This window comes from Phyllobates terribilis, unplaced genomic scaffold (assembly GCF_046119375.1).
Source record: "Phyllobates terribilis strain yellow unplaced genomic scaffold, ASM4611937v1 Scaffold_1__5_contigs__length_1240528914, whole genome shotgun sequence".
In the NCBI taxonomy this organism is placed as follows: domain Eukaryota; kingdom Metazoa; phylum Chordata; class Amphibia; order Anura; family Dendrobatidae; genus Phyllobates; species Phyllobates terribilis.
In genome coordinates, this window is record NW_027362761.1 from 151,987,968 (window position 1) to 152,015,610 (window position 27,643).

The window sequence follows — 27,643 nt, forward strand, 5'->3', positions numbered from 1 at the left end:
TTTTAAGGAATATTTAGATAAATTATGATGTGTTTTTTTTTTTAGGGTTGTCTGTATAATTTCCAAAAGCAAAATATCAGTAACACTGGAACATGAAATGTTATCTGATTGTACATGGTTTGCATATTTGCATACGTTTTCTGTGTGTGGGTCGAGTAGATGGACGTCCCTGGTTTAGCACTTGATATGAACTTGACTGTGTGAGGCATCTACAGTTTACAAGCAGTGGATCTAACACATTTCTCTTAAGAATCACATAGCCACAACAAGTGGTGTCCATCCAACAGGTGGATGTGTCTACTAAGTGGGGGACAGGTGGCCAGTAAAAGGAAAGAATGTAAAACGATGGCACCAGTCAGTCAATGCCATCCTGCTCTTCATGACAGATCCAAAAATAGTCCATAGTGGAGAAAGATAAATCACCATCACAGTCTTCCGTTAAAGACAACTAATTCACTGTGGTATTCTCTTGGTATACCACGTATTTCTATTGCCTGGGGAACTCAAGTCTTTTATCAGCATGAAGTGTGTGCAAACTTTGCTATCATACAGTTTACTCCAAGTATTCAAACACTCAATGAAATTGATACCAAATTCCAAAATCAAGTTTTTGAAAATACAATGTCATGAACATCCGGATTATCATCTACTATTGAGCTACTACTTCATGTAGTCCTTTTACACATATACCAGGTTCCATGAAAATTCTTAGTGTCTGATTTATGCCTAATGATGCCATTCATCTGATACACCTTTAAGTAATCATTGACCCCAGTTTACAGAATGATAGGAAAGTCGGAGTAATACCCTTAACTATAACCACAGGGGCAATACCGTATTTTTCGGACTATAAGAGTGAGGGATTCTGCTGCTGATACTGTTATAGGGGTAATGCCCCCCCAATTCTGTACTAATATCCCTCATCCTGGTATATGTGGCCCCCATCCAGATCCTGGTATACATAGTCCCACATCCTGGTATGCATGGCACCCCCATCTCCATCCTGGTATGCATGACACCCCCATTCCCATCCTAGTATGCATGGCACCCCCATCCTGATATGCATGGCATCCCCATCCTGGTATGGATAGCACCCTCATCCTGGTATGCATGGCACCCACATCTGAGTATGCATGGCACCCCCATCCCAATCCTGGTATGCATGGCACCCCCATCCGGGTATGCATGGCACCCCCATCTGGGTATGCATGGCACCCCCATCACACTGCACACATAAAAAAATAAATAATTATATTCACGCTCCCTCTGCTCTAGCGCTGGGTCCTGTTCTGCTGCCAGCTCCTGATCTCAGCATGTGAGCAGCGCATGACGTCACTGCCATGCGTCCCGACATGCCGAGATCATCTGTCGGCATGCCTGGACTATGGGCGTGGAAAGAAGTGAATATTTATTCTCCTTATTAGCGCGCACAATGTCAGCCGCAGCTGCTGACCTGGCGATCACATGTGCCCGCTATTAAAGAGAATGAATATTTACTGCTCCGCATTCCCATAGGCGTGGGGAGCAGTGAATATTCATTCTCTTTAATAGCAGCCACACATGATTAACGAGCGGCTGCAGGAGCTGGTGGCTGCGGCTGACACTGTGCGCGCTCCCCCCACACCCTCCCCTCATCCACAGCCGGACCATACATCCGGACTGTAAGACTCTCTCCCCACTTTCCTCCAAAATTTTGGAGGAAAAAAGCGCATCTTATATTCTGAAAAATACAGTATTTTGGTGAAAGCTGTAAAATAATCTAGGAAGCTGTAAGAAATAGTTAGGAATTTGTAGTTTTAAGTTGTAGGCAAATGTAGGGGAGTGATCATTTGTGTTAAGGGGAATGTATATCAAAAAACGGCTTCTTGTTTAAATCAGGTTTTTGTACTAAATGTTTTAAAAAATAGAAATATTGCAATTTTCACACTGGCCACTGGGGCTATTTTAGACTCATACTTCTTGTTCTTCGAGGGAGAATTTTCAGAAATCTATTATCATCACAGGCAGGATTATAATGACAAGTAACACTATATGTGCAGCAAATAACACAACCATTCACAATAGCTCCCTTCACAATGGCCTTTGTGCGCTCTCATTAGATGCTTCAATACATAAAATATGAGTCAGTCTATTCATGGTAATATACATGTGCATTTCCAGAAAGAACAGGAAGTATAAGTCAATAAAATCCCCAATGGCCAGTGTGAAAATTGCATGATTTCTCTATTTTTTTTATAGTTCAGATAAGCCTTTTAAGGGAATCTGTCTGCAGGGTTTTGCTATTTAATATGAGAGCAGCATAATATAGGGCAAGTGAACGTGATTCCAGGGATGCGTCACTTACTTGGCTGTGTGTTGTAGTTTCAAAACAATCAGTGTTTTATCAGCAGGAGATTATCATTGTCTGACTAGGTCGCACGTGCACGGCAGTCAGGCTAATCTGTGTAACCACGCCCCCACTACTGATTGGCAGCTTGCTGACAATGTACAGTGTACACAGGAAGCTGCCAATCAGGGGAGTGGGAGGGGCTATACACAGTTCAGCATTCTGAGCACTGCTACATCTACAGCAGAGAAAACAGGGATTCTATCAAAACTGCACCAAGCAGCACGGTAAGTGATACATCGCTGGAATCAGGCTCTCTTGCTCTATATTATTCTGCTCTCAGATTACATGACAAAACCTGCTGACAGATTCTCTTTAACACCTTTAAGTAGCTATTCTATAATTCATTGTCCAACCCGTCAAAAAGCCTCAAAACATGACTAGGGATATTAGCCAATCCATACTTTGACAGCTGCTTCTTGGCTCTTGCTCATAATTAGTACGCCTCCCTGTTAAGGTTTCGTAATAAAAGAATAACAGAATGACATAATATTACACTTCATATTATTTTTTAGGCTTTATCTACACTGCCATGATGACTTATGCCTTTAGTGGAGCCATGGCAGATCCATCAGGTTCCGCGTTGCATCCTATTAACTTAAAATAGCTATGTCAGGTTTCTATTTTTTTTTATCTTACAAGTGCGAACAGAGCCTTGTATTATTTTTTTAGTAAAGTAGTAAATCTTAAGCATATATGTGAAGATGAATACCGCACTTGACAAGGTATATAAAGAGTAGAACAAAGATGCAATAAATCAAGGTGGAGCACAAGGATTCTAATTAAAATGCACCAGGAATGTATTAATATTGTATATAATGATAAATCTACCTTGGTTACGAAAATAGCTCACCAGACAATGAGATTGATGTTCAGGTAAGGATCCAGGTAAGAATTTTACAACTTGGATGGGCTCTTATAAATACTCATACAGCACATACACTTTGCTTCCTAATTATTGTCATGTCAAGGGAAGCTCAATGTGCAAATTAGCTACTGATATTATTGTGATCATGTCCTGCCAGAATAATTGGTAGAACCAACAACAACTGTGACAGCTTTACTTTCCCTCCACAGGTAATAGAATTCGATGATGGATCTGGTTCCGTACTAAGAATACAACCTTTACGAACACCAAGAGATGAGGCAATATATGAATGTGTTGCATCCAACAGTGTTGGAGAAGTTAGTGTAACCACCAGGCTCATAGTATTACGGGGTAAGAAACTGCATCAGAAAGTGCTCTCATTGTTATAATTTTTCTTATTTTACTTGCTCTTCGCACCTTAGCGCTTTACAGACATCACTGTCCCCATTGGGGCTCACAATCAACGTTCCCTATCAGTATGTCTTTGGAGTGTGGGAGGAACCTGGAGAACCTGGAGGAAACCCACGCAAACACGGGGAGCACATACAAACTCCTTGTAGATGTCCTTGGTGGGTTTTGAACCCAGGACCCTAGTGCTGGATAGTAATGTTAGAGATAATCGTGTAACGGGATGTACTAGGACTTCCATAGAGGTGACATCTACTGTACCTCTGTATACTGTTATGTATACTGAAGAGTTTTAGCGTGCACTATTGGACTTTTCATATATGGGATGTTTTACCCCTAGAACCATGGCCTTTTAGAGATGGAATAAAGGAATTATACAGACTCATTGAATTGCTGTACAAGCTGTGCGTAGAGGCCTCCACCATCTACATGATAACTTATAGCAACTCATGACGTAGCAACCAGTGGTGGGAGAAGCTATCCATCAGTAGGTTGGACTGTTAAATATTCTCCATGTAATAACTGTAAGGAAAGAATAAAGTGTTCTGTCAATGGCCACTTTCCCATTGCCAAATGGGATAAAAAATAATAAAACTGGACAGCCCCTTAAACGTCAAAGGATAACGCTGTAATGCCAAGCACAGGACACTACTATGTACTGTAGATGACATGATGGTAATAGAGTAGAAGAGTCTTCAGGGCCAGCCCATTGAAATAGGTTCTTCAAGCAGCTGATCATATGAGGAGCATAGAGATGGACCCCTATTGATTGGATATTGAGTCATCAATTTTCTGATCCCATAAAACCTTTCAAAGGTAGAGAACTATGTTCTTTTTTGTATAGATTAATGGTTAAGTGTGTAGTTATTCAGCACCGCACTCTGATTAATATGCCATTTGTGGGCATTATAGAATTTTGTGCAAAGCCACAATGTCATCTGATGAGGCTATCTTACTAACACCTTTTATAAAACCACATGCTGAAAAGGCACTTTAAATGTACTTCTTTATGGCACTGTGCTTTAGAAGCTCCTTTTCTTTCTTTAATGCCATTTTAAGTGTTAGGTCTTTAATCTGTGCGTTTAGGGCCCCATTGACATTAATAGCAGTCATCGATCAGTCATCAGTATGGCTCTTAGCAGTAGATAATGCCATGATACTGAAGATTGCACTATTTATATAGAAGACTCCTCATGTGCTGAGCTGTTGTGAAATGCTCATTTTGTCTATAGAACGTCAGGACGATCATGGTACAGTGACGCATTATTCCTGGAGTCTTATAAGCGTTAAGGCTGAGAGACCGAAGGAAGCACCAAACAAATTATATGTTCCCCAGTAAGAGTCGTAATTGGAAGCACCACTTGCATCTTTGTAGCACAAAATTAATTGTACAAAACGACCTAAGCAATAGTAGTGTCACCAATTTGTAAGCTTTTGACCAGAATTACCATGTTTATTACGGCCCCATTTTTATTAATGCCGCTTTTTGGAAGATGAACACTGTTCTGCCTGCTGCGAAAATAGCAGTTTGCGGTTTATGCTGTAGAGCTATCTCTGCTGGGGAGCCGGGCTTCTAGTACGAGTGACGAGAACACAAAGGGGTTTTTCTTTCTTCCTGTTTTAAATGACTGCAATAAAGGAGCAATAATTCTGAAAATAGGAAACCTACTAGGTCTGAAGTGCTTTTCCAAGAAAGAATTCAGTTTTACAGTTTATTAAAGCAAAATGATTTAACAAACTTTTGCTTACCGAATAAAGTAACGCCATAACGCAGGCGGCCGCATCTATCAGCTTTTCCTACTGTCAACAAACAAGATTACCTTGTAATGCCTGCACACCATATTACCATTCTGAGGGTGTTTTGTTGGCGTTAATTTGTAGAACAGATTAGTTTTGATTATATCTGGTATTTGATTTTACACCTTTTGATGAAATACAAACGCTGGCTTGCCCCAGTTTATCTTCATTTCAAGCTGATCTGTTGCTTTTAAAGAGTGGCTGTCCGAATATCATACTGTGCTTGATTTATATCTTATTAATTCCTTCCCTGGGTCTATATTCAGATGCATCCACCCCTATGTTTTCACAAATTTTAGGAACTCTAAGGCTGTGTGCACACAATGCGTTTTTGCTGCTTTTTTTAAGTGCAGATGTCACAAAACCTGACGGGGTTCATGATACCAGCAAAGTGAATGCGAAGCCTGAAGTCTCATGCACACGTTGCTTATTTGTGACTTGCAGATTTGGTGCAGATATAATTCTGCAGGATGTCGATGCTTTCAGTGCTTTTGCTGCAGATTTCACCCGTACTAATGAGTGGGGAAAAATCTGCACCAAAAATGCAAGTAAAAAACACAGCAAAACACTCGTTTTTGCCGCTGCGTTTTCCCTTCCAAGAGATGCAGAATTGGTGCAGAGATTTCTGCACCAAATCTTAAACATGTCCACATACCCTAAGGGCCCGATTCATCTTTTGATATTTATTGAAGTCACTTTTCTTTGTTTGTCTTGTGGAAATTTGCTGATGGTTTTTGGACCAAACTCTTCAAGTTGTCGCACGTGGCTCAGGGATTCGACGCAATATCAAAAATGCTCTTTATTTCTGTCTTTAATCGTTCTTTTTGCGACATTTCAGCACCAAAAGTTGCACATTCTTTGAAAAGTGGTCAAATTGAGATTTTTCAGGAACCATACTGCAGGAAGGGACTGAAATGAGATGTGCTAAAAAAAAATGCAACATTTAATAAAAGTCGCATTTGATGAAATATCTGGATATACAAAGTTGTCTAAGAAAAAAACTAAAAAAAAAAAATAGAAAGACAACTTAAAAAGGGGATCAAAGCTCAAATCTTACAGAGAATAAGACAAAATTACTAAAGCTACTAAAATAGAGCAAATGAATCCAGAAATCTGGAGACAATGAGCAAATACCCTGCAGTGAGTATCTCAATAGTAATAGTACATACAGTCATATGAAAAAGTTTGGGCACCCCTATTAATCTTAAGCTTAATGTTTTATAAAAATTGGTGTTTTTGCAACAGCTATTTCAGTTTGATATATGTAATAACTGTTGGACACAGTAATGTTTCTGCCTTGAAATGAGGTTTATTGTACTAACAGAAAATGTGCAATCTGCATTCAAACAAAATTTGACAGGTGCATAAGTATGGGCACCCTTATCATTTTCTTGTTTTAAATACTCCTACCTACTTTTTACTGACTTGCTAAAGCACTTTTTTTGGTTTTGTAACCTCATTAAGCTTTGAACTTCATAGCCAGGTGTATGCAATCATGAGAAAAGCTACTTAAAGTGGCCACTTTGCAAGTTGTTCTCCTGTTTGAATTTCCTCTGTAGAGTGGCATCATGGGCTCCTCAAAAAAAACTGTCAAATGATCTGAAAACAAAGATTATTCAACATAGTTGTTCAGGGGAAGGATACAAAAAGCTGGCTCAGAGATTTAACCTGTCAGTTTCCACTGTGAGAAACATAGTAAGGAAATGGAAGAACACAGTGACAGTTCTTGTTAAGGCCAGAAGTGGCAGGCCAAGAAAAACATCAGAAAGGCAGAGAAGAAGAATGGTGAGATCAGTCAAGGACAATCCTCAGACCACCTCCAGAGAGCTGCAGCATCAACTTGCTGCAGATGGTGTCACTGTGCATCGGTCAACTATACAACGCACTTTGCACAAGGAGAAGCTGTATGGGAGAGTGATGCGAAAGAAGCCGTTTCTGCAAGCATGCCACAAACAGAGTCCGCTGAGGTATGCAAAAGCACATTTGGAGAAGCCAATTTCTTTTTGGAAGAAGGTCCTGTGGACAGATGAAACCAAGACTGAGTTTTTTGGTGATACAAAAAGGCGTTATGCATGGTGGCAAAAAAAACACAGCACTCCAAGAAAAACACTTGCTACCCACAGTAAAATTTGGTGGAGGTTCCATCATGCTTTGGGGTTGTGTGGTCAATGCTAGCACTGGGAATCTTGTTAAAGTTGAGGGACGCATGGATTCCACTCAGTATCAGCAGATTCTTGACAATAGTGTTCAAGAATCAGTGATAAAGTTGAAGTTACGCAGTGGATGGATCTTTCAGCAAGACAATGATCCAAAACACCGCTCCAAATCTATTCAGGCATTTATGCAGAGGAACAATTGCAATGTTCTGGAATGGCCATCCCAGTCCCCAGACCTGAATATCATTGAACATCTGTGGGATCATTTGAAGAGGGCTGTCCATGCTCGGCGTCCATCAAACTTAACTGAACTGGAATTGTTTTGTAAAGAGGAGTGGTCAAAAATACCTTCATCTAGGATCCAGGAACTCATTAAAAGCTACAGGAAGCGACTAGAGGCTGTTATTTTTGCAAAAGGAGGATCTACTAAATATTAATGTCACTTTTCTGGTGAGGTGCCCATACTTATGCACCTGTCAAATTTTGTTTGAATGCAGATTGCACATTTTCTGTTAGTACAATAAACCTCATTTCATGGCAGAAACATTACTGTGTCCAACAGTTATTACATATATCAAACTGAAATAGCTGTTGGAAAAACACAAATTTTTATAAAACATTAAGCTTAAGATTAATAGGGGTGCCCAAACTTTTTCATATGACTGTAAATAACATAGGGGACTTAGCTGACACTATATTGATAAAAAAAAGTGTAAAAGCTATCCCACCTCAACAAGGTGCACCCAATCTGGATGCTCCCTAACTCACCTCGCTATGTGCCATCAGGCCTCAAAATATTGGGGCCTAATTCTTTTCTATTCATATTCAATATATTATGGTGACATGCTAGGAAAACCTTCAACTGGGTGTAACCCGCTTCACAACCACTGGATGGCCACAAATAAGCACATATAGCATAAACCTCTCCAAACACAGTATCTAAAGATCATGTTTGTTTTTTTTCAATGCTGGTCTCATGCCACTTATTTTGGGTCTAAGAGCACTGACATGTGGTCTTGTTCTACGTTGACGTTGTAGTGCAAATTCTCTTTAAAATACATTTGTTTCACTAGATTAGGAGATCCTTTTAGGTATATCCTACTGTATCAATATGATGTCCTACCTGACAATGAGAATTTGTCATCATTCATAGACATTTTTAGTTTTTAGAATGAGCTTGGGACTGATCATTGTGATCATCATAGGGATGAACAGCTATCTGCGTGAAATCTTTTTTGATCTATTGATCATGTTTCAGGTTGATTATAACTCAGCTTCCTCTTTGTAACCTATTGATTAATTGTGCTCCTCGGGTACTAGATGTAGAGATGGATGATGGACCTCACAAAGTAAGTGTCCTCTATGAATTCACTACAAGATAATGCCCAACAGTCAAGTTCCAGACGTCATTGCCTTCGTTCTTCCTGTTCCTCACAATAAAAAGAGCTGACACAGAAGATGCTTGAAAAAAAATACAATAATCACATTCACTTATCTTTAATTTAATTTTGTGTTTTCTTATGGGCTTTACTGTAACGGCAGCCAAAGGGAAGAAGACTGTTCATTGTGAAGAGATTTTATGGCTTTCCTTGTAGAGCATAGATCACAAGAACTCATTATCTCCCTCTGTCTGACACGTGGTCCAATTCTTCTATTTGTGCCTATTATTAAATTATATGACTAAAATATGTCTTGGGCTATAATTCTTCATTTCTAGATCATCTTTAGACTGTAAGCCTTGTCTACCTTGGCCTTGATAGACATTCTGGGGCCTACATATATAAAATATATATTAATGGGGCCTATTTAAAATAATCAAATAATAGTTCAATTTGTATTGCTGCACAAGTATTTCCTCTTACAATAGATTTTTGAATCTGCTAACAAAAATGTAATGTTAATGGCAAACTTAAAGGGGTTATCCTTACGACAAACATTTATCACCTAACCTCAGGATAGGAATAATATGTGTGATTTCTGGGGTACCACTGGACCACTGAAATAGGTGGGGGGATGGGACCTCATTCTTGTGATCAGCATTGGAACCCTGTGCAAGTGTAGATTTGTGACCTATCTTGTGGATAGGGAACATGAGTACTTTTAATCTGGTCATAGACATTATATATTTGTTAGTAGATTCTAATATCTAATACCCAATGATGCCCTAACATTTCTTCTTAGAGAAAGCCACGATCACAGTACTATCCCCGTCAGAGCCCGTATCGTTATGGAATTGACAGCAGTGTTCTTGGCCATCTCCTTCACTTCCATAGACAATGACTGGAGCTGAAGTGTGCATGCTTGACCACTGATCCTTTCATTAGTGATCAGTGAGATTCCTAGTGATCAAACATGTATACCTTATCTTGTTAATGGTATTCGTTATAGGCCACCCCCTTTATGATATCTTAGAACAAGTATTCTACCCCCCAGAGATTTCCCTTAAATACAGTAATTTATATAAAGCTACTAGACTTGTTACAACAGTCTTTGTGCTTTTCTAAACTTATCTGTATACGTTCTTATCACTCGCTAGTAGTGATGAGCGAGTATGTTCAGTTAACCCTTTCGGCGAGTATACTCGGGCGAGTACCGAGTATCTTCAGCGTACTCGGTGATATGTTTGAATCACTCCCGTGTGCATGATTTGCGACTGTTTGACAGCTTTAATACGTGTGTGAGGAATGCGAAAGAAACAAGCATTCCTCACATGTATTAAAGCTGGGGTTCTCAGCGTTTTGCTTGAGAAAGGTCCACAATATTGGACCGAAACGTCGCCACAGCCACATGGGCTATTAAATACTATTGCTTTTTCACCGTTTGCTTGTGTGCTGCCTCCAATTTTTTGGATAGCTATGGGTCTTGTATGTACCTGGGGGGCTTTGCACCTACAATCATTTTTTGTGCTGCTTTTGGATTTTTTATCTTTGATGAAATGATAAATACCTTCATTCTACTAATGTCATCATCCTAGAAATACTTTGCCATTTGCATGTTCACACTTGTTAGGTGAGCTGGTTTTTGTTGCGTCTTTTGTTGATCCTACGACTTTATCATGTAGTAGTCTTGCTAGAGACTCAATGGAGAATTGAAATGTCTGATAAATGAACGCCATAAAATGGACATTTCTAGCAAGATTCTGCCAATACGCCTTAACCTCTGCTTCCAACTGGGAAAAGATTAATTCAGTTCTTTTGGCCATCAAATTATGGGCTTCTTAAGTAAAGTTGTTAATAGGTTTAAATGAGCTCATTGTTCAACTTATTAGTGCTTCAATTAAACAAAAAGAGTGAGCATGCTGCGTAATTGCTTGAAATCCATCCATCAAATTTCTATGCAGAATATTATTCTTGAAGCATCCCCAATTTATGTGCTTGCACACCATGTCACTTAGGCATGAGATGTTGGGTAATTACCGTAACCCACATCCACTGCATTTACCTCCTCCGTTGTTTAGGAACCACCATGGGGACCAAGCAGTGCTTAACCGCTTCACAGCCGTAATAGAATGCAAGTGAAATTCTACAGAAGACGCATTTAGCAAGACTACTTAGTGACCTAATTAAAATACACACTGGTTTTAACAAAAAGCGTCGTTTTAATAGAAGGTGATTTTGTATCTCTCATTGTGACTGACAGGTATTTAACAATGTGTAGATTTATTTGCAAGCAGGATTAAAATAGTCTCCTGTAGGCATCCTCTGGTGACTCCCGTGGGGTAAAGTATGGCATTAGAGCTTAGTAAGTTTGATCTGATCTCCTGGTAAAGGTATCAGTGACACAACGTCAAGTGTTAGTACTTAGTGCCCGGCTAGCCTTACATTAATCTCTTCACTTCTTTATGTGACAGATTCTTCTAGCCCAAGAACAGTCAATATTTTCCTGAGTAATACATTAATGGAGTTACCTCTGACTAGCTTAATTACCATTAATTACCATTATCAATATTTCTTTTTACCAAGTCCATATTACACAGATCTACCTATTAGGATGTTTCATTTATTGTAATGTGGGTGCATATCACAGATTTCCCTAATATTAATTACAGGGGTAATAACCTCAAATATTTATTCTGCATATTTGCTTAATATGCAGGAAATTAAGTGTTAAAATAATGAATATTCCAGCTTCCTGCACAGTATTTTATTGGAAGCAATATAAGTGTTAACTAGGAATGAGTGCCCATCTGCTCCATCCATTTCTGCCATTCTTTTTAAGGGCTAAATAGTTAAATCAATTTCAGAAAATTAATTTGTATAGCTAATGATATTGAACATTAGATGCATATAAATTATTTGTTTCCTAAAGAGGCTAGTCCTTATTAGGGGACTTTGGAAATGGGGGGAAGATGTGCTAAGAGGCATTTGTTATACGGCTCTTCTGTAAATGAAATTTACTCCTGTTATCTCTTTCATCCTCTGAAAAGCAAGAAACCTGAAAAGTATAGGATCCCAAAGACCCAACCAATAAAGGAAAGCGTCCCCTACATTAAAAGCTTTCAACACTAGCGATCCGCTGTGCCTGGTACTATAGTTTAGTGCTATTAGACCCCAAAATATGTCATTAAAGGTTTATTTTCAAGTACATTATTGTAAAGTGTTTGTAAAAACAAGCAGCTTTGCAATTTACTTGCTATTGAAAAAGTTCTCCTTTCTCAAGAACTGAGGGATTTTTAATTCCATTGTTTACTGCTCTTGCTTAAAGGGAACCTGTCACCAGATTTGTCCCATACGAGGTAAGGCCACTATCTTTCAGCCCTGATATACAGCAACTCGACCTGCAAGACAAGAAAAAGACCTTTTATAATACTCACGGGGAGGCTGAGTCAGATGGGTGTCGCTGTCTTGGTCCGGTGCGATGCCGTCCTCCTTCTTGCTTCGTGTTGATGACGAGTCCCTATGTCATAGTGACCTATGGGAGGCAGGGGAGCTCTTGAAAAGCAATATGAAAAAACACCTTTAAGGGAGGAATCACTGGGATTTTTTTTGTTGTTTTCCTATTTTCTTTGTTTAATGTTCCATTAATTAACATTGACTAGCAGTCCAGGGAAAATGCATTTTCGAATCCCAGGCAAATAAAGTCAATTGCTTTGCCCCAAGTAAACATACAATCAATCCAAAATGCTAATGCAGGATCTTGCTGTACAGATGGCCAGTTCTAAGTGGCAACATGAGGTTCTGAGATTTCAAAAGTAGATGTGCTATTTTTTTTGTTAACATATGGCCTCCATTTACATAGGCCTGCGCTGGAACACCGCTAACCTACTGCGTTAAATTCATAAGTAGTGCATATATCCTTCCTTACACCTTGAAGGAACTCCAGAATAAGCAGACCCAAAATTAAAGTTCAGTCCCCAAAATAAATAGATCCTAAAATAAAACAGAATGCACCTTAAAATGCAGACCTGCACCAGACCATGAAATACCATATTTTACCATACATTTTGCACTATAAGATGCACTTGCTAAAAAAGTGTGTATCTGATCACTCAGAAAACTGTGTAGGGGCACAGTTCTCTCTCCTCTTGTGCAGCACTGATTTGTCTGACCGATGATGGGCAGGAGGTGAAGCTACCAGGACCTGCACACCACTAAACCTGCACAGACGATGGAGGACCTGATTAGCTTAAGGACCTTTCATGGCATATGATCAGTCATATGACTGGAAGGAGCTTCAAAATAAAGTAGTGTATTCACAGTGTGCAGAGACAAGTCTACAGAGGCAAAAAATGCCAAATGTCAATAAATCATATTGCTACATATTCATTAAATGGAAATGTATATGTGAAACTGCAGAGCAAGAGGATTGGACTTGAGTATTCTGGTTATAGGTAATATAAGCAGCAGTACTCAATGTCATGTAGCAGCTGCAAAAGCAAACAAGATTTTCGGATGTATTAAAACGTGAGATAAAATCCCACAATCCCAATGTATTGTTACCCCTCTATAAATCACTTGTAAGGCCATATCCGGAATATGGGATCCAGTTTTGGGCTCCACATTTTAAAAAGGATATTGGAAAGTTTGAGTCAATTCAAAGGCGACAAGTAGATTATCACATGGGATACAAGGTCTCTCTTATAATTAGAGGTTAGACAAGTTGGGCTTCTTGGAGACATTCATTGCTGATGGAAGAAAGGCAATTTAGACTTCTAAGTAGGAACATTTCCTTTATATGTACAGCAATCAGACTGTGGAATGCCCTACTGCAAGAGCCAGACTCTAAACCACCGTTTAAAAAAGGACTAGATAAAGGTATCACAATAAATGGCATTGTGGGTTCTAAATAATCTAGTGATAGAAAATGTATAGCTGGCTGAGAGAGAATGAAATTGATGAACATATGTTTTTTTCAACCTCTGTAATTATGTGTGTTTGGGTGTGTGTTTTGATGATGTAGCTAAGCGCTGTGTGTTGATGTAGCAGAGTTGTGTGTGTTTGTAGAAGAGGTATGTGTGTAGTAGAGTTGTGTGTGTTTGTAGAAGAGGTGTGTGTGTAGTAGAGTTGTGTGTGTTTGTAGAAGAGGTGTGTGTGTAGTAGAGTTGTGTTTGTTTGTAGAAGAGGTGTGTGTGTAGTAGAGTTGTGTGTGTTTGTAGAAGAGGTGTGTGTGTAGTAGAGTTGTGTGTTTGTGTAACAAAGCTGTGTGTAGCAGAGCTGTGTGCACATGTAACAGAGCTATGTATGTAGCAGAGCTGTGTGTGCATATATGTGTGCGCTGGAGAGAGTGTTCATGCTGTAAGCTATATGTGTGTAAAATACATTCTGCAGAGAAACACTAACAATATATCTATTGCCTCACTAATGCTCTAGTGCATTAAAATTTGTGATATTGGCCCCCCACACAAATTTACACTACAAGGGAGGTTTTAATCAGTAGGACATACAGTACAGACCAAAAGTTTGGACACACCTTCTCATTTAAAGATTTTTCTGTATTTTCATGACTATGAAAATTGTACATTCACTCTGAAGGCATCAAAACTATGAATTAACACATGTGGAATTATATACTTAACAAAAAAGTGTGAAACAACTGAAAATATGTCTTATATTCTAGGTTCTTCAAAGTAGCCACCTTTTGCTTTGATGACTGCTTTGCACACTCTTGGCATTCTCTTGATGAGCTTCAAGAGGTAGTCACCGGAAATGGTCTTCCAACAATCTTGAAGGAGTTCCCAGAGATGCTTAGCACTTGTTGGCCCTTTTGCCGTCACTCTGCGGTCCAGCTCACCCCAAACCATCTCGATTGGGTTCAGGTCTGGTGACTGTGGAGGCCAGGTCATCTGGCGTTGCAACCCATCACTCTCCTCCTTTGTCAAATAGCTCTTACACAGCCTGGAGGTGTGTTTGGGGTCATTCTCCTGTTGAAAAATAAATGATGGTCCAACTAAACGAAACCGGATGGAATAGCATGCCGCTTCAAGATGCTGTGGTAGCCATGCTGGTTCAAAATGCCTTAAATTTTGAATAAATCCCCAACAGTTTGACCAGCAAAGCACCCCCACACCATCACACCTCCTCATCCATGCTTCACGGTGGGAACCAGGCATGTAGAGTCCATCCGTTCACCTTTTCTGCGTCGCACAAAGACACGGTGGTTGGAACCAAAGATCTCAAATCTGGACTCATCAGACCAAAGCACAGATTTCCACTGGTCTAATGTCCATTCCTTGTGTTCTTTAGCCCAAACTTGTCTCTTCTGCTTGTTGCCTGTCCTTAGCAGTGGTTTTCTAGCAGCTATTTTACCATGAAGGCCTGCTGCACAAAGTCTCCTCTTAACAGTTGTTGAAGAGATGTGTCTGCTGCTAGAACTCTGTGTGGCATTGACCTGGTCTCTAATCTGAGCTGCTGTTAACATGGGATTTCTGAGGCTGGTGACTCGGATAAACTTATCCTCAGAAGCAGAGGTGACTCTTGGTCTTCCTTTCCTGGGGCGGTCCTCATGTGAGACAGTTTCTTTGTAGCGCTTGATGGTTTTTGCAACTGCACTTGGGGACACTTTCAAAGTTTGCCCAATTTTTCGGACTGACTGACCTTCATTTCTTAAAGCAATGATGGCCACTCATTTTTCTTTACTTAGCTGCTTTTTTCTTGCCATAATACAAATTCTAACAGTCTATTCAGTAGGACTATCAGCTGTGTATCCACCAGACTTCTGCACAACACAACTGATGGTCCCAACCCCATTTATAAGGCAAGAAATCCCACTTATTAAACCTGACTGGGCACACCTGTGAAGTGAAAACCATTTCCGGTGACTACCTCTTGAAGCTCATCAAGAGAATGCCAAGAGTGTGCAAAGCAGTCATCAAAGCAAAAGGTGGCTACTTTGAAGAACCTAGAATATAAGACATATTTTCAGTTGTTTCACACTTTTTTGTTAAGTATATAATTCCACATGTGTTAATTCATAGTTTTGATGCCTTCAGAGTGAATGTACAATTTTCATAGTCATGAAAATACAGAAAAATCTTTAAATGAGAAGGTGTGTCCAAACTTTTGGTCTGTACTGTATGTTTTTCTGATTTTCTGCTGTCTAAACCTGGGGTGCATCCTATAGTCCAAAAAGTATGGTAAGTACAGAGTACGGATCAAATCAAGAGTAAAGACAGACTACTGACCTTGTTATTTGCATGTTTTTAATCCCATCATTCCCCCCCATTAAAAAACAATAAAGATAATTTGAAATATAAGAGTAAAGACAGACCCCAGAGTCCCTAAATACAAACCTAGTTTAGAGCTGTAAATAAATGCTGACTTAATCAAGACCCCAAATAAATGCAGAATCCTGAATAAAAACACACTCTTGAGTAGATCCCCTACATAAATACAGATTTCACACCAGACCTCTAAACATTTGTACAGAACTGCTCAAATTCTGCTCGTCTTTGCAGCTTAACCTATGGGCTTGCAGACCTACGTAAATGTGGTTATGTGACTATATATGAACGTTTAAAAGTCTCTGTACATGTATGGGATCATTGCTCATTGCAGTCATATTGTTGCTTTTGGCATCATTTTTATGGTAAAAAATAAGATGTGCACTAAATCCCTGTCAGCACCCCAATCTTAATTGCAAGGGGGCAACGTAGGTGGTCACTTACCCCTCATCATGTCTCTGCTAGTTGGTTAATGAAATCCTAATTAAATTTTGTCTTATCTAGCTCCGATTGCTCATGCTGTATTATTGCTACTTAACCTTGTCCTCATTATGTCGGAAATAAAGCGGCTTGTTTTCTGTGTAAACTGCATTAGAATCACTATTTTTATTTGTTTTCTGTCCTCAAATCTATAAAAGGCAATAATACAAAAGTAATCTGTTTTCTGTGGAGCCATTTTAATGCATATTTTTACTTTCGTCGTTGACTATCTTTGTGTAATGATTGTAGACATTTTTATTGTTTAGAAAATGAGTTATCTCGAAAGAAACAAGAAATGATGGCGAACAATTGTTTTGTATTTTACTGTAATTTCCCCATTTGTGATAAGTTGGCTTTTCGCTGACTGGAAGGATAGAGGTTGCAAAGGCACAAATTGGCATGAAATCTTTTTCGATTGGATTCTTTAACTAGAAGTGTGAATAATGTAAGCCTACAAATCTGATTGGCGGAGTTAATACAAATTTTGTTTTCAGATAATGGGAAGTAAAGGTAAAAGGCTAACAGCTTACTTTGCGCATTTGCCAATAAATATGGATTTGTTTTGGGCTCAGCTGCCTGGAAGCTCCATGTAATTCAGTTTTTTCTTGTTTATTTTTTGCTTTTTCACTATCTTTGAGGTCAACTGCTTAATGCAAGTGCTCATCCATTCTTGGGAAGATAGATAGATAGATGGATGGATGGATTTTAATTCTATACACTTAAAATGAAATTAAATTGTATAATATGAATTAAATATTCACAATTAGTCTTTGTCCAAATTTCAAGTAATTCTACACAGTAAAAAAAAAAAATGTAAAGATTTCAGTAGCAGATCATATTGATTTACAACAGGTCCATCATGATCCATTACAAGTTGATCTTAATGGATACATCATTGTTCCTATAAAAATGTCAGTCATAGAAACAGAGCCTCAATACAGAACCACCATTGTAGCCACGAGACATTGTATTCTTTCAGATTTACAAAAATTTTCGATACCATTTAACAGGTATGTCTGGAAATGTTACTGGTACTTTACATTAGACATTTTGGTGGAAGCATTGGTTTTTCATAGCATTTTTTTGGGCCTTTACAACATTCTTATTGTTTCTGCACTTTAAAGTTCGGCACCTTACATGTTGTGTGGCTAAAATGAATTTCTGTAAATTAATGTAGAATTTTGTTTATCCATGAATCCTGGCCCCTGATTGACACGAGGGGGATTTTTGTGTGTGTAATTGTGCTCCCTTATACTGCTTCTTTAAGGCATTGTCAAGGTGAGGTGACCTTTGAAAGGGCTTGTTTGCTTCATGAATTCCCTTTTTTTGAATGGTTTGAGCTTGTCTATAAGAAAACTCCAGATCACAGGAGCTCTATATAATTCTGTGAATATCCATTGATTAAACGGGGCACTTCAATTTTAGCTTTTTGTAATGTTATAATTTTAGCAGCAGCGCTACAGGAAACATATATTTTTTAGTTCCTTTTAATATTAACCATCAGAACCAAAATTCCCTCTACACACCCTTCCCCTCTTCTATCAGCCGGTCACAGTGGCATCCACAAAATTCAAACAATAGACTTCTTTTACAACTATACCTTAAAAATTAAAGAATAATTTTCACTTTTTCCTGGAGTTTATATAACTCACTCGTTCAACATCTACTTACTGGAGATCTACAGATTTGAGGGTGGTTCTGTTTGTTTTTGTCAGGTCTTTGAGATTAAAGAGGTTGTCCACTACTTTTACATTGATGACTTATCCTTAGGATAGGTCATCAATGTCTGATTGGCCAGTTATCTGTGGAGGCGGCCGGAAGTACTTAGTTGCTGAGCTGCTCCGTCTACTTGTAGTGGTCGCCGCAGCGTACTAAACATCTGCCTCTTATTGATTTGAGTAGGAGGCGGATGTGCAGTACGAAGCCCTGGCTGCTACAAGTAGATGTAGCAACTCAGCATGTGAGTACTTCCGGCCACCTCCACTGACACCGATAGCAGCTGATCGGCGGGGCTTTCAGCTGTCGGACCCCAGCTAATCAGACATTGATGACCTATCCTAAGGTAGTGGACAACCTCTTTAAATATGTCATTCTTTCCCCCAAAGTAACAAATTACAGATTCTATCTGTTCTACCAAACGCCTACTTCCTGTAGAATCTGAATTCTTATACTCGGAGTTAGAGATGACAAAATTAATTGATTCAGGACTCCAGACCAGTGGCCAGGATAGCAATCTGTGATCGCTAAACGGGAGGCTTGCGAATCTCCTTACCTACCGGCATTACCGGCTCTTCTTTTGATAAGCTAGGTTGGCACAATATTATAATTGCAGAATGATGCACACATTATGTCACGCCAGCCCAGCTAATTAAAAAAAGAGCTGGGAATGATTGGAGGTATTGAAATTCATAGGCTTCCTGTTCAGCGCTCACCGGTAACCTGGAGTCCTGCGAATAGATTCTCTTGTCTCTACTCAGGGTGCAAGGATGAAGCATGACATTGATTTCCACATTTTGTAGCAGAAGTGAACTGGGAGCTGCCTATCATGGCTCCCGGTCTGCCTCTTGCTCATAGTTCTCCTTCTGAATCTCTTATCCAGTCTTTAATGCAGTTCGAAGTGCAGATTTTGATGTATGTTTTAGCCAAAGCAAGAGGCGGATCAAGCACAAAGTCCTTAATTTTTATCTCTTATTCACTTTTAATCTACATGTAGTTTTGGCCCAAAACAATGCACCAGCAACTTCAACAAAAACTGCATTTGTGATGCCAGCCTTAATGTTTGTTTTTAGTAGCGCCATGTAGCGTAGACGGCCATGCCACCGTGCCATTTGAGTCTTGTTATTAATTAAGAATGTTAATCTATTCCACGGCTGCCTGACCGGGCATCTAAACATTTCTCTGCAGCTCGGCTTATCAAGGCAGCGCAAACGTTTTACTGAACTAGATGACTGACAAAAATAACAGTTGTTCCTTATAAACACCACTACAAAATGAAAACACACCCTTAAGGTTATTGTTATTGCTGCTTTAAAATGACAGACCTTAGGTTTACTTGTTAAGGCTCGATATTTGCATTTCCCTGTAATAAAAAGAATGTTTATTTGATGTATTTTAAGTGAGTTTTTAGCTCATTTTCATGAAATTTGGCAACAAGAACACAGACCCATAAAACAAAATAGGATGTGGATCAAAATCTTGCAAATGCCATTCGGAGAACATTTGCTTTATTGACTGTCGCATTTCTAAATTTCCCTTTGTCTTTGCTCTATTATGATTTTGTGTGCTGGGAGGACAGGACACTAACTTGTGACCTTCTCCTATCCATTATTACGGTAAGTGCCCTTTGGGTTCATCCTTTTTTTTGCGCTACAGGTCTAGAACATCATTGTATCTTGGGAATTGTCCCTTTAGCATTTCGCAGCGCCGTCAATAATTGCAGAGTCTGATTAAAATTGCTGCCTATTATTTATAGTAATTGCATCTTTCACATAAAAATGTCAGGCTGGTATATAGCTAGTCCGACGTGTTGATGTGAATATAAATGCTTCATTATATTAAGACAAAGATTGAGGAGAGGATTCTCCAAAAGTCAGAGCTTCAGTACTACCACCAGATGAGTCGCGGACATTGCGGAAGAATAGGGGGCAGTTACACGCAAATGAAAAGAGGACAATTAGAGATAAGCATAAAATATAGTTACGATGTAGACAAAAAGACAATATTTTTGTAAAAAAAAATTCTGATTACATTTTTTGAAACAGGTTGCTGTTGACCTTCGTATTTTACAGTGGTTCTTAAATGGCCCCGTTTAAAAACCTCCAAATTCTGATCCTCATCATCTTCTCTAATAACCTCATAAGTTGGCAGTCGATCATCTCCCCTACCTATGTGCCCCCTTTTTTCCCACATGTTGTTCTCTTTTCGTGTCTGCCTACAATCATTGACTGGCTTTGTGTCCAAAACTGGTTTCCAAAACATCAATGGGAATAATGGGAAATCTAAAGGGAACCAGTTGTGAAGATTAGAAATAACCCCTCTGGTTATATTTCCTCATCACTTATTCTTTGCTAAATTTAATATACCATATATGTTGTTGATCTTCAGACAATTATACATTTCATGTTTTTAAGGTATATCTTGTACCCTGGCAGTTCATCTGTTTTCCTTATACCTACCTGTGAAATTATTTATACAATTATTTAAAATTGAACGCAATGATTTTACATTTTTCAATAAAAATCTATTGTGAAAATAATACTTAAATGACCTGTTGTCCTCCTTTATTAAAATGCGGGCTAAAAATCACTTTTTGCATTTTAATTTTGTAAAGTTTTGCATCGTTTGCCTCTATGTTGCAATGTCTCTTGTTGGCAGCAGAATGATCTAACTGAGGATCCATCAGTGAGTCTGCTATGACGGTCTGACAAGTAGTAGTAGTAGGGAAGGAAAATGGTGCAATTTTTTTTTATAAAACTCAATGGCAAAATTGATTTTTAGTCCCAAGTACATGCATTTAAATAAAAACAGATTTCCCCCAAAAAAGTGGACAACCCCTTCAAACCTAAATTATACAACTTATTAATGCTTCTATTGTCATGGGTGCCCTTACTTTCACTAACCCCTCTGGTCAATGGTCCCGCCAAGTTAACTTCATACTTGGGTTTGACACAGAAGAGTTTTCTGTGTCAACACATGAACAACACCGTGTGTGAGGGAGGCTGACTGCTTATTTTATTACTTAAAGAGAACCTGTCAGCAGCATTTTACTAAAGTACACAGAGGGCCATATTGGCGCTGTCATACTGATTACAATGATGTCTTAGGTGAAGAAGTCCATTTTGTAGATTTCCTTTAATCTGTGTTTGATGTTTCCTTGTATTCATATCATTGGGTCGGGCCTGTGGGCAGGACTGTGTGTAGGGTCTTCAGCTTTGTTCCGTCCCCTCCGCTGTGTCTGGGTGTCTTTTCTTCTTTATTTAAAATTTTGCTGCGACGCCATCTTAGCCGCTGGAAGGCACTTGCGCAGATTGAGCTTTTGGTAGTCTTCTGTAAAATGGCGCCGACGGCTGCGCATGTGTAGATTTCTCAGTGCAATCGGCGCCTTTTTACTCAAGCCCACCATTAGTCCTAGCTGCATGCGCAGATTGATCTACTTCAGTGGGCTTCAGTAAAATGGCGCCAGTGCAATCTATGCATGCACAGCTGCTGGCGCCACTTTCCTGAAAACTTTCAAGAGCTCAATCTGAGCAGGCAACGCCCACGCAAAATGTAAAAGTAAAGAAGAAGAAAAGACACCCAGACACAGTGGAGGGAATGGAACAAAGCTGAAGACCCTACCCACAGTCCCGCCAAGAGGCCCGCCTCGATGCATATGAATAAAAGCAAACTTCAAGCACAGATTAAAGAAAATCTACAAAACTGATTTCTTCACCGGAGGTATCATTTTAATCAGTTTGACAGCTTCAATATGGCCCTGTCTTTACTTTACTCAGTAAAATGCTGCTGACAGGTTCCCTTTAAGCCAACATCCTTTCCAGTGATAGACAATGGATAGATAGAAAAGGGGTCTTGCTTGGCAATTGTAATAAGCAATCACTTCCCATTACACAAACTATGATGACATGCCAACACAGGAAATGCTGGCAAGTGACAGCCATCAGTAAGCTGCACTGGAAGCCATCACTCACATCAGCTGCTTCAGATAAATGACTGTCTGTCCTTATAATACTGCGGTTACTCAAGTATGAGCATTGTGGCTCATAGAAAAGGAGTAGTGAGTTGGGGGGATTCCTTCTATAACACCTGCGTCCTTTATTAGGGCTTTATAGCTCTATTTGGCTATGTTCACACACAGCATTTTTGCAGCATTTTTTTCTCCAGCCAAAACCTGCTCTCTTGGCAATAAAAACGTCTTTAAAACTCAGATTTTGCTGCATTTTTGCATCGTATTTTGAAGAATTTCTGCAGCGTTTTTTAGCTGCTTATTTTTGGTGCAGATTACAGGTGTCATTTTTCTACAGTACATGTTTAACAAAGTTAATTTTATTCACCAAAACAGCAGCAAAAAATGTTGCAAAAATTGCAAACAAGCACTTTCTCTTTGCTTTCTATGGATGAAAAAAACACTGCAAAAGCGCTGAAAGAATTGACATGATGCAGATTTCAAAAACGCTACAGTGCTCAAATTCAGTCGGGGAAAAAAATAAGCATTCGCACGTGTATTCCGAAATCTCCTAGCTTTTACTGGTGCTGTAAAACACAGCTTCTTATTTGCATAAAAAATGCTCCAAAAACGCTGCATGTGAACATAGCCTTTGTCTTTACCCATGGATGAGCTCACGGTTATATTCCTAATCAAAACATATCAGCTAAACAAAGACGTTAATCCATCTGGGTGTTGGGACAGTAGTAATTTAACCCCTGTTACCCCAAGTCCACAAGCCCCTACAAGTTTCCATGATTTCAAGTGGCTTGAAGACCTTCTGCAAGGTGTCATCCAAGATCAGCAATGTATGGAAGTTTCTACCTTTTCCCAGAGCTGTAATCAGTGACTGCAAGCTTCACTGACTTCATTGTCTACTCATTTTCATAGGATTGCTTTAGAAGGAGGAGAAACCTCATGATAATCCTTCTGAAGGTTCCACAATCTTTTTACATCAGCTTCGCCTACATATAAGGGTTAATTCAAGTTCAAGTTTTGCTGGTCACTTTTTGGTATGCTTGTTACTTTTTTCTTCAGAAAACACTTTTTTGTTTTGTACTGTTTGTTGTCGTTTTTTACGTCAATTTTGTGAAGGTTAAAAATTGGGCTGTATTTTTTTTTTCTTCAACTTTTTTGCAGCCTTCTATAAGGAAAAAGTCACACGTTTTACAAAATGTCACATAAGTTCCGCCAAAAGATCTGGCGTAATTAAAATCACTACAGGGCGGAAGTAGAGTACATTTGTGACACATTTTGCGAAATTTTGAAAAGTCGCAAATGATGAATCAGGTGAAAATATCTGGAAACCCCAAAATTAGCCCCCAATGACGAACTAAAAAACAGATGAATACAATGGAAAGCTGAATTTGGTTCAAAATAAAAAGGCTCAAAACACTAAAAACGCTACAAAAAATAGGCACAAATGTAATAATAAATCAGTATTTTTTTTCCAGTGTTTTGCGTACCAAGAAAGGACAAAAATGTGAAGTTAGTGGATCCCCTGGTAATGAATGTGTGTAATCAGAAATAATGTTGCTTATTCATGTTGGAATTGATTTTGTAATGTAAACATAGTCTATTTCTGTGCAATTAATAGAAGACATAAATCTTGAAGTGCCTCTGCGGCTAAATATAATAGTAATACTCGGCATAATGCTGTGCTCTACAGCTGATTTATATTACTCTCTAATACATACGATTATCCCTATGCTGTTTACACATAATGTTCTGTGATTGAGGCCTTGTACCAAGTTATTCCACAACCATTATTATTGGAGATCTGGAAGGCCACGTTCACATGTTCAGTATTTGGTCAGTATTTTACCCCAGTATTTGTAAGCCAGAACCAGGAGTGGGTGATAAATACGGAAGTGGTGATGTGTTTCTATTATACTCTTCCTCTGATTGTTCCACTTCTGGTTTTGGCTTATACATACTGAGGTAAAAAAACTCACAAAATAATTGTGTACATGCTGCCGAAGACCACATTTTTTTCATTATTTCGGTTCCCTAGTAGAGTCAACATGTCCTGAAACAAGGTGGAGAGAATGTCATCATTCACATTAGACCATGCTTCCATTAGGGCTCACAATCTAATTTCCCTATGTCAGGCTAGGTTTTCAAGCAAGCCAATTATTGTATGAGTAGATCTTCTTTGGTGTGTGAAAAAAATGGCGATACCTGGAGTAAACCAACAATATGGGCTACAATTAGCATTTCTCATGGTTAGATATATAGTTTTTAAATATTATCTACCACTTATTTAGGAAATGAACCATTTAAGGAGGATTTGTCACTTGGTCAAAAGACTTATAAAAATGCCTGAGGTCCCGATTCTGCCACTCTTTTCCGTGTTGTGCTGCGTCACTTCATTGCAGAGAGATTCCCATTTTTTTGCATTTGGAGCGCACTATGTGAAATCTCTGCTTACAGTCCAACTGGGCGTTTCTGCAAAGTCTTCTGTGGGAGCGTACGCTTTCACCCCTACCTCCCAGACACTGGCAATCACAGCACAGCAGCTGTCACTGAGGCTCTCTGACGAGTAGGGGACGGGCTCCCGATTTGCATCATACATGTACAGCGGATGTCAGTAAGGGGTAAAATCCCCCAGATGTCGGTAAGAGGTAAAATCCCCCAGCATTCCTTACATTTCCAATATGTACATCCCAGATATTTCTTGCATATGTTCAGCAAAGAAATATGGGAGAATTTACTAAGAGTTTTGCATTTTTTTTTTTTGTAAGAAAAAGTCACATTCTGTTTTTTTGTGCAAAATTTGCTGCATTTTCTATTCTCCTCACACTGTTCTAGGTGTGGATAGCTACCCAAACTGACTCTGGTAAGGGAAGGTGACATAAAATAAAGCCGAAAATCAGTCCTATATAGACTCTGATACATTTTGTGCAAATAATTGCAGCGCAGCCACAAAAAACTGACTTTGAAAATTCTTGTTATGATACATCCCCCCTTAATGTTTTCCGGTCAAATACAGACAGAGGTATATAATGTAGATGTAAATGCTACGTGACAGTTAGATGCATTGTTCTTATTTGGTTAGACACTATTATCTAACGCTTTGTGTATTCCATATGTGTACAGGTGCGCGCTGTCACTTCAGCCTAAATGCTAGAACGCAATACTGAAATAAATATTCACTGCTTACTTACCAAGCCTAGTGCTTCAAGCTTTTTTTTCCCCAATGTGATATGCAGGGCTGGAGAATGAAGGATTAGGTTTGCAATTCCCTTTAAGAGTAATGGGAATTATGTAGCTAATCCCTCATACATAATCTTGAAAATGAACCTCTGAGTCTAAACCTAATGCATGGAATTTAAATAGAAAAATAAATAACTTGCTACTCAGTATATTGCATACATCCTCGCAGCGGTTGTCTTAAATAGACTGAGCCAGAGAGTGCCTGTTAATCCCTGTGGTGCTGGTAGGTCTTGCAGCACATTGTACTGATGGGAGTTCCTTTAACATTGATAGGATAGAGAAAAAAAAAGCGTAAATCACAAATTGATATAGGTTTGCGCTGAACGCCTACGACCTGACTCAACAGAAGCAAAATCCTCATAAGTGTAAGAGCAAGCAAAAAGAAGAGCGGCTGTAGCTTTCTTAATCCTCTTTGCAAATATTTAAAGGTAAAATCTTGATATAGCGGCTAATAATGTGATTGGTAACTTTTGCGATTAAAGTAGTATGATACACTTTTACATGACTACACAGTCATGGATTAATCGAGGCTAGCGTTTTGCATGTCCATCTTGATGAAGGGAGCATTGGAGTAAGATTTATTTATTTTACTCACTAATATAGCACTGAGCCACTGTACCGCCATGATGTGCCAAATTTACCAGTAGGAGTGTGCCTCTTATGCTGAACTTTTTCATTTAAAGTGGGAACCTCCTCCCATTGATGCTGCTCCACAGATTCTTGAAGTTTTTCTTTTTCTTCTTCTGTGCCCCTTCATTCTAATGTTATGCCTTCTGAAAATAAAGAGGCTCAATTTCCCTTCAACCAGCTTGGCGTATACCATTGTGGGCATGTCTGTGTTTTGATTGACCAGCATCAGAGGAGGAAAAGGGAAATGTCCACAAAGTCGTTTTGTGGTATACTCCCAGTTGAACGAAGAGAAAAGTCGCTTCATTATTACCCGAGGTTCATAAATGTGGAACGGAGGGGCACAGAAGAAAAAGAAACCCAACTGGAGGAGGTACTCAGTTTAAATTAAAAAAATCCAGTGAAAGGTCCTCTTTAATGAATTTAGCGCAACGTAAGCTGCCATGCACAAGCATAAGAAATTTACTCCAGTCAGAAACTATCAAAATGTACCCACTTTTATGATGATGTGAACTGTGATGAATTTGTTGACTACGCTCCCTTCCTGTTGAGCTCCATCCACTTTTCAAAAAGTAGTGTTAAAATAGTAAGCCGCACAATTTTTACATAACTATAAGTTGAACAAAAATTTTACAACAGTTCAAACAATGTTTGCCCCCAAGATTAAGGTCCAATTCCATTTCACAAACCATCAATCCCTTTAAGTGTTGAGTACATTGATGTGTCCACCTTTACCTATTCCTGAATTTGGTTGCATACCCCAATTTCTCATTTAATACACAAAAACAAATTCAATACCATATTGCAACATGCTAGGAAAACCCTCGACAAACTGTAGCTCACTTTTCAACCTCTAGGTGGATGCACATAGAAACATACAGTTTTAACATCTCCCTTGTATTTTTGTTTGTTTTTTAAATCTGGTGATATCTAGATTACTTTTACATGTCGGTGTGACCCTCAAAACGTGGACATGCACATAAATCATATTAGCTACTCTGAAACCTATAGACCTATTGACTTTAGGTTTAGTCTTTAGTTTTTAGTGTTTTATGTTAATAAACTTTTGATTATACTGTCCATCATAACTCCAGACAAAATTCTGCTATCAATATTCCTATATATTTATTTTCTGTCAGCCCAATTTTATTAGCAAAATGTTAGCTAAGCATTAGATGAGCAAAGTAGTCCTCTTATTTCCCATATGCATACTGGAAATATTATTCAGCAGTTATGTCTGATACTTTCTATGCACCCCATAAAAATTACCCCGCTTCACTAAATAGTAGTTGAGACTATGGTCCTGATTTATTAGTTTTCACCATTAATCCGGTGTAAAACTGTT

General features: G+C 38.9%; 1 protein-coding gene across 43 annotated transcripts in view; it reads left to right on the forward strand.

Annotated features, from left to right (window-relative positions):
• The window catches only part of PTPRD (protein tyrosine phosphatase receptor type D), a 2,806,079-nt gene that overhangs the window by 2,601,144 nt on the left and 177,292 nt on the right, over positions 1–27,643 (forward strand). For all 43 annotated transcript variants that reach the window (XM_073668359.1, XM_073668367.1, XM_073668350.1 and 40 more), the window contains one exon: positions 3,464–3,605. In XM_073668359.1, the coding sequence (XP_073524460.1) occupies positions 3,464–3,605 (142 nt within the window). The remainder of the gene's footprint in view (positions 1–3,463; positions 3,606–27,643) is intronic.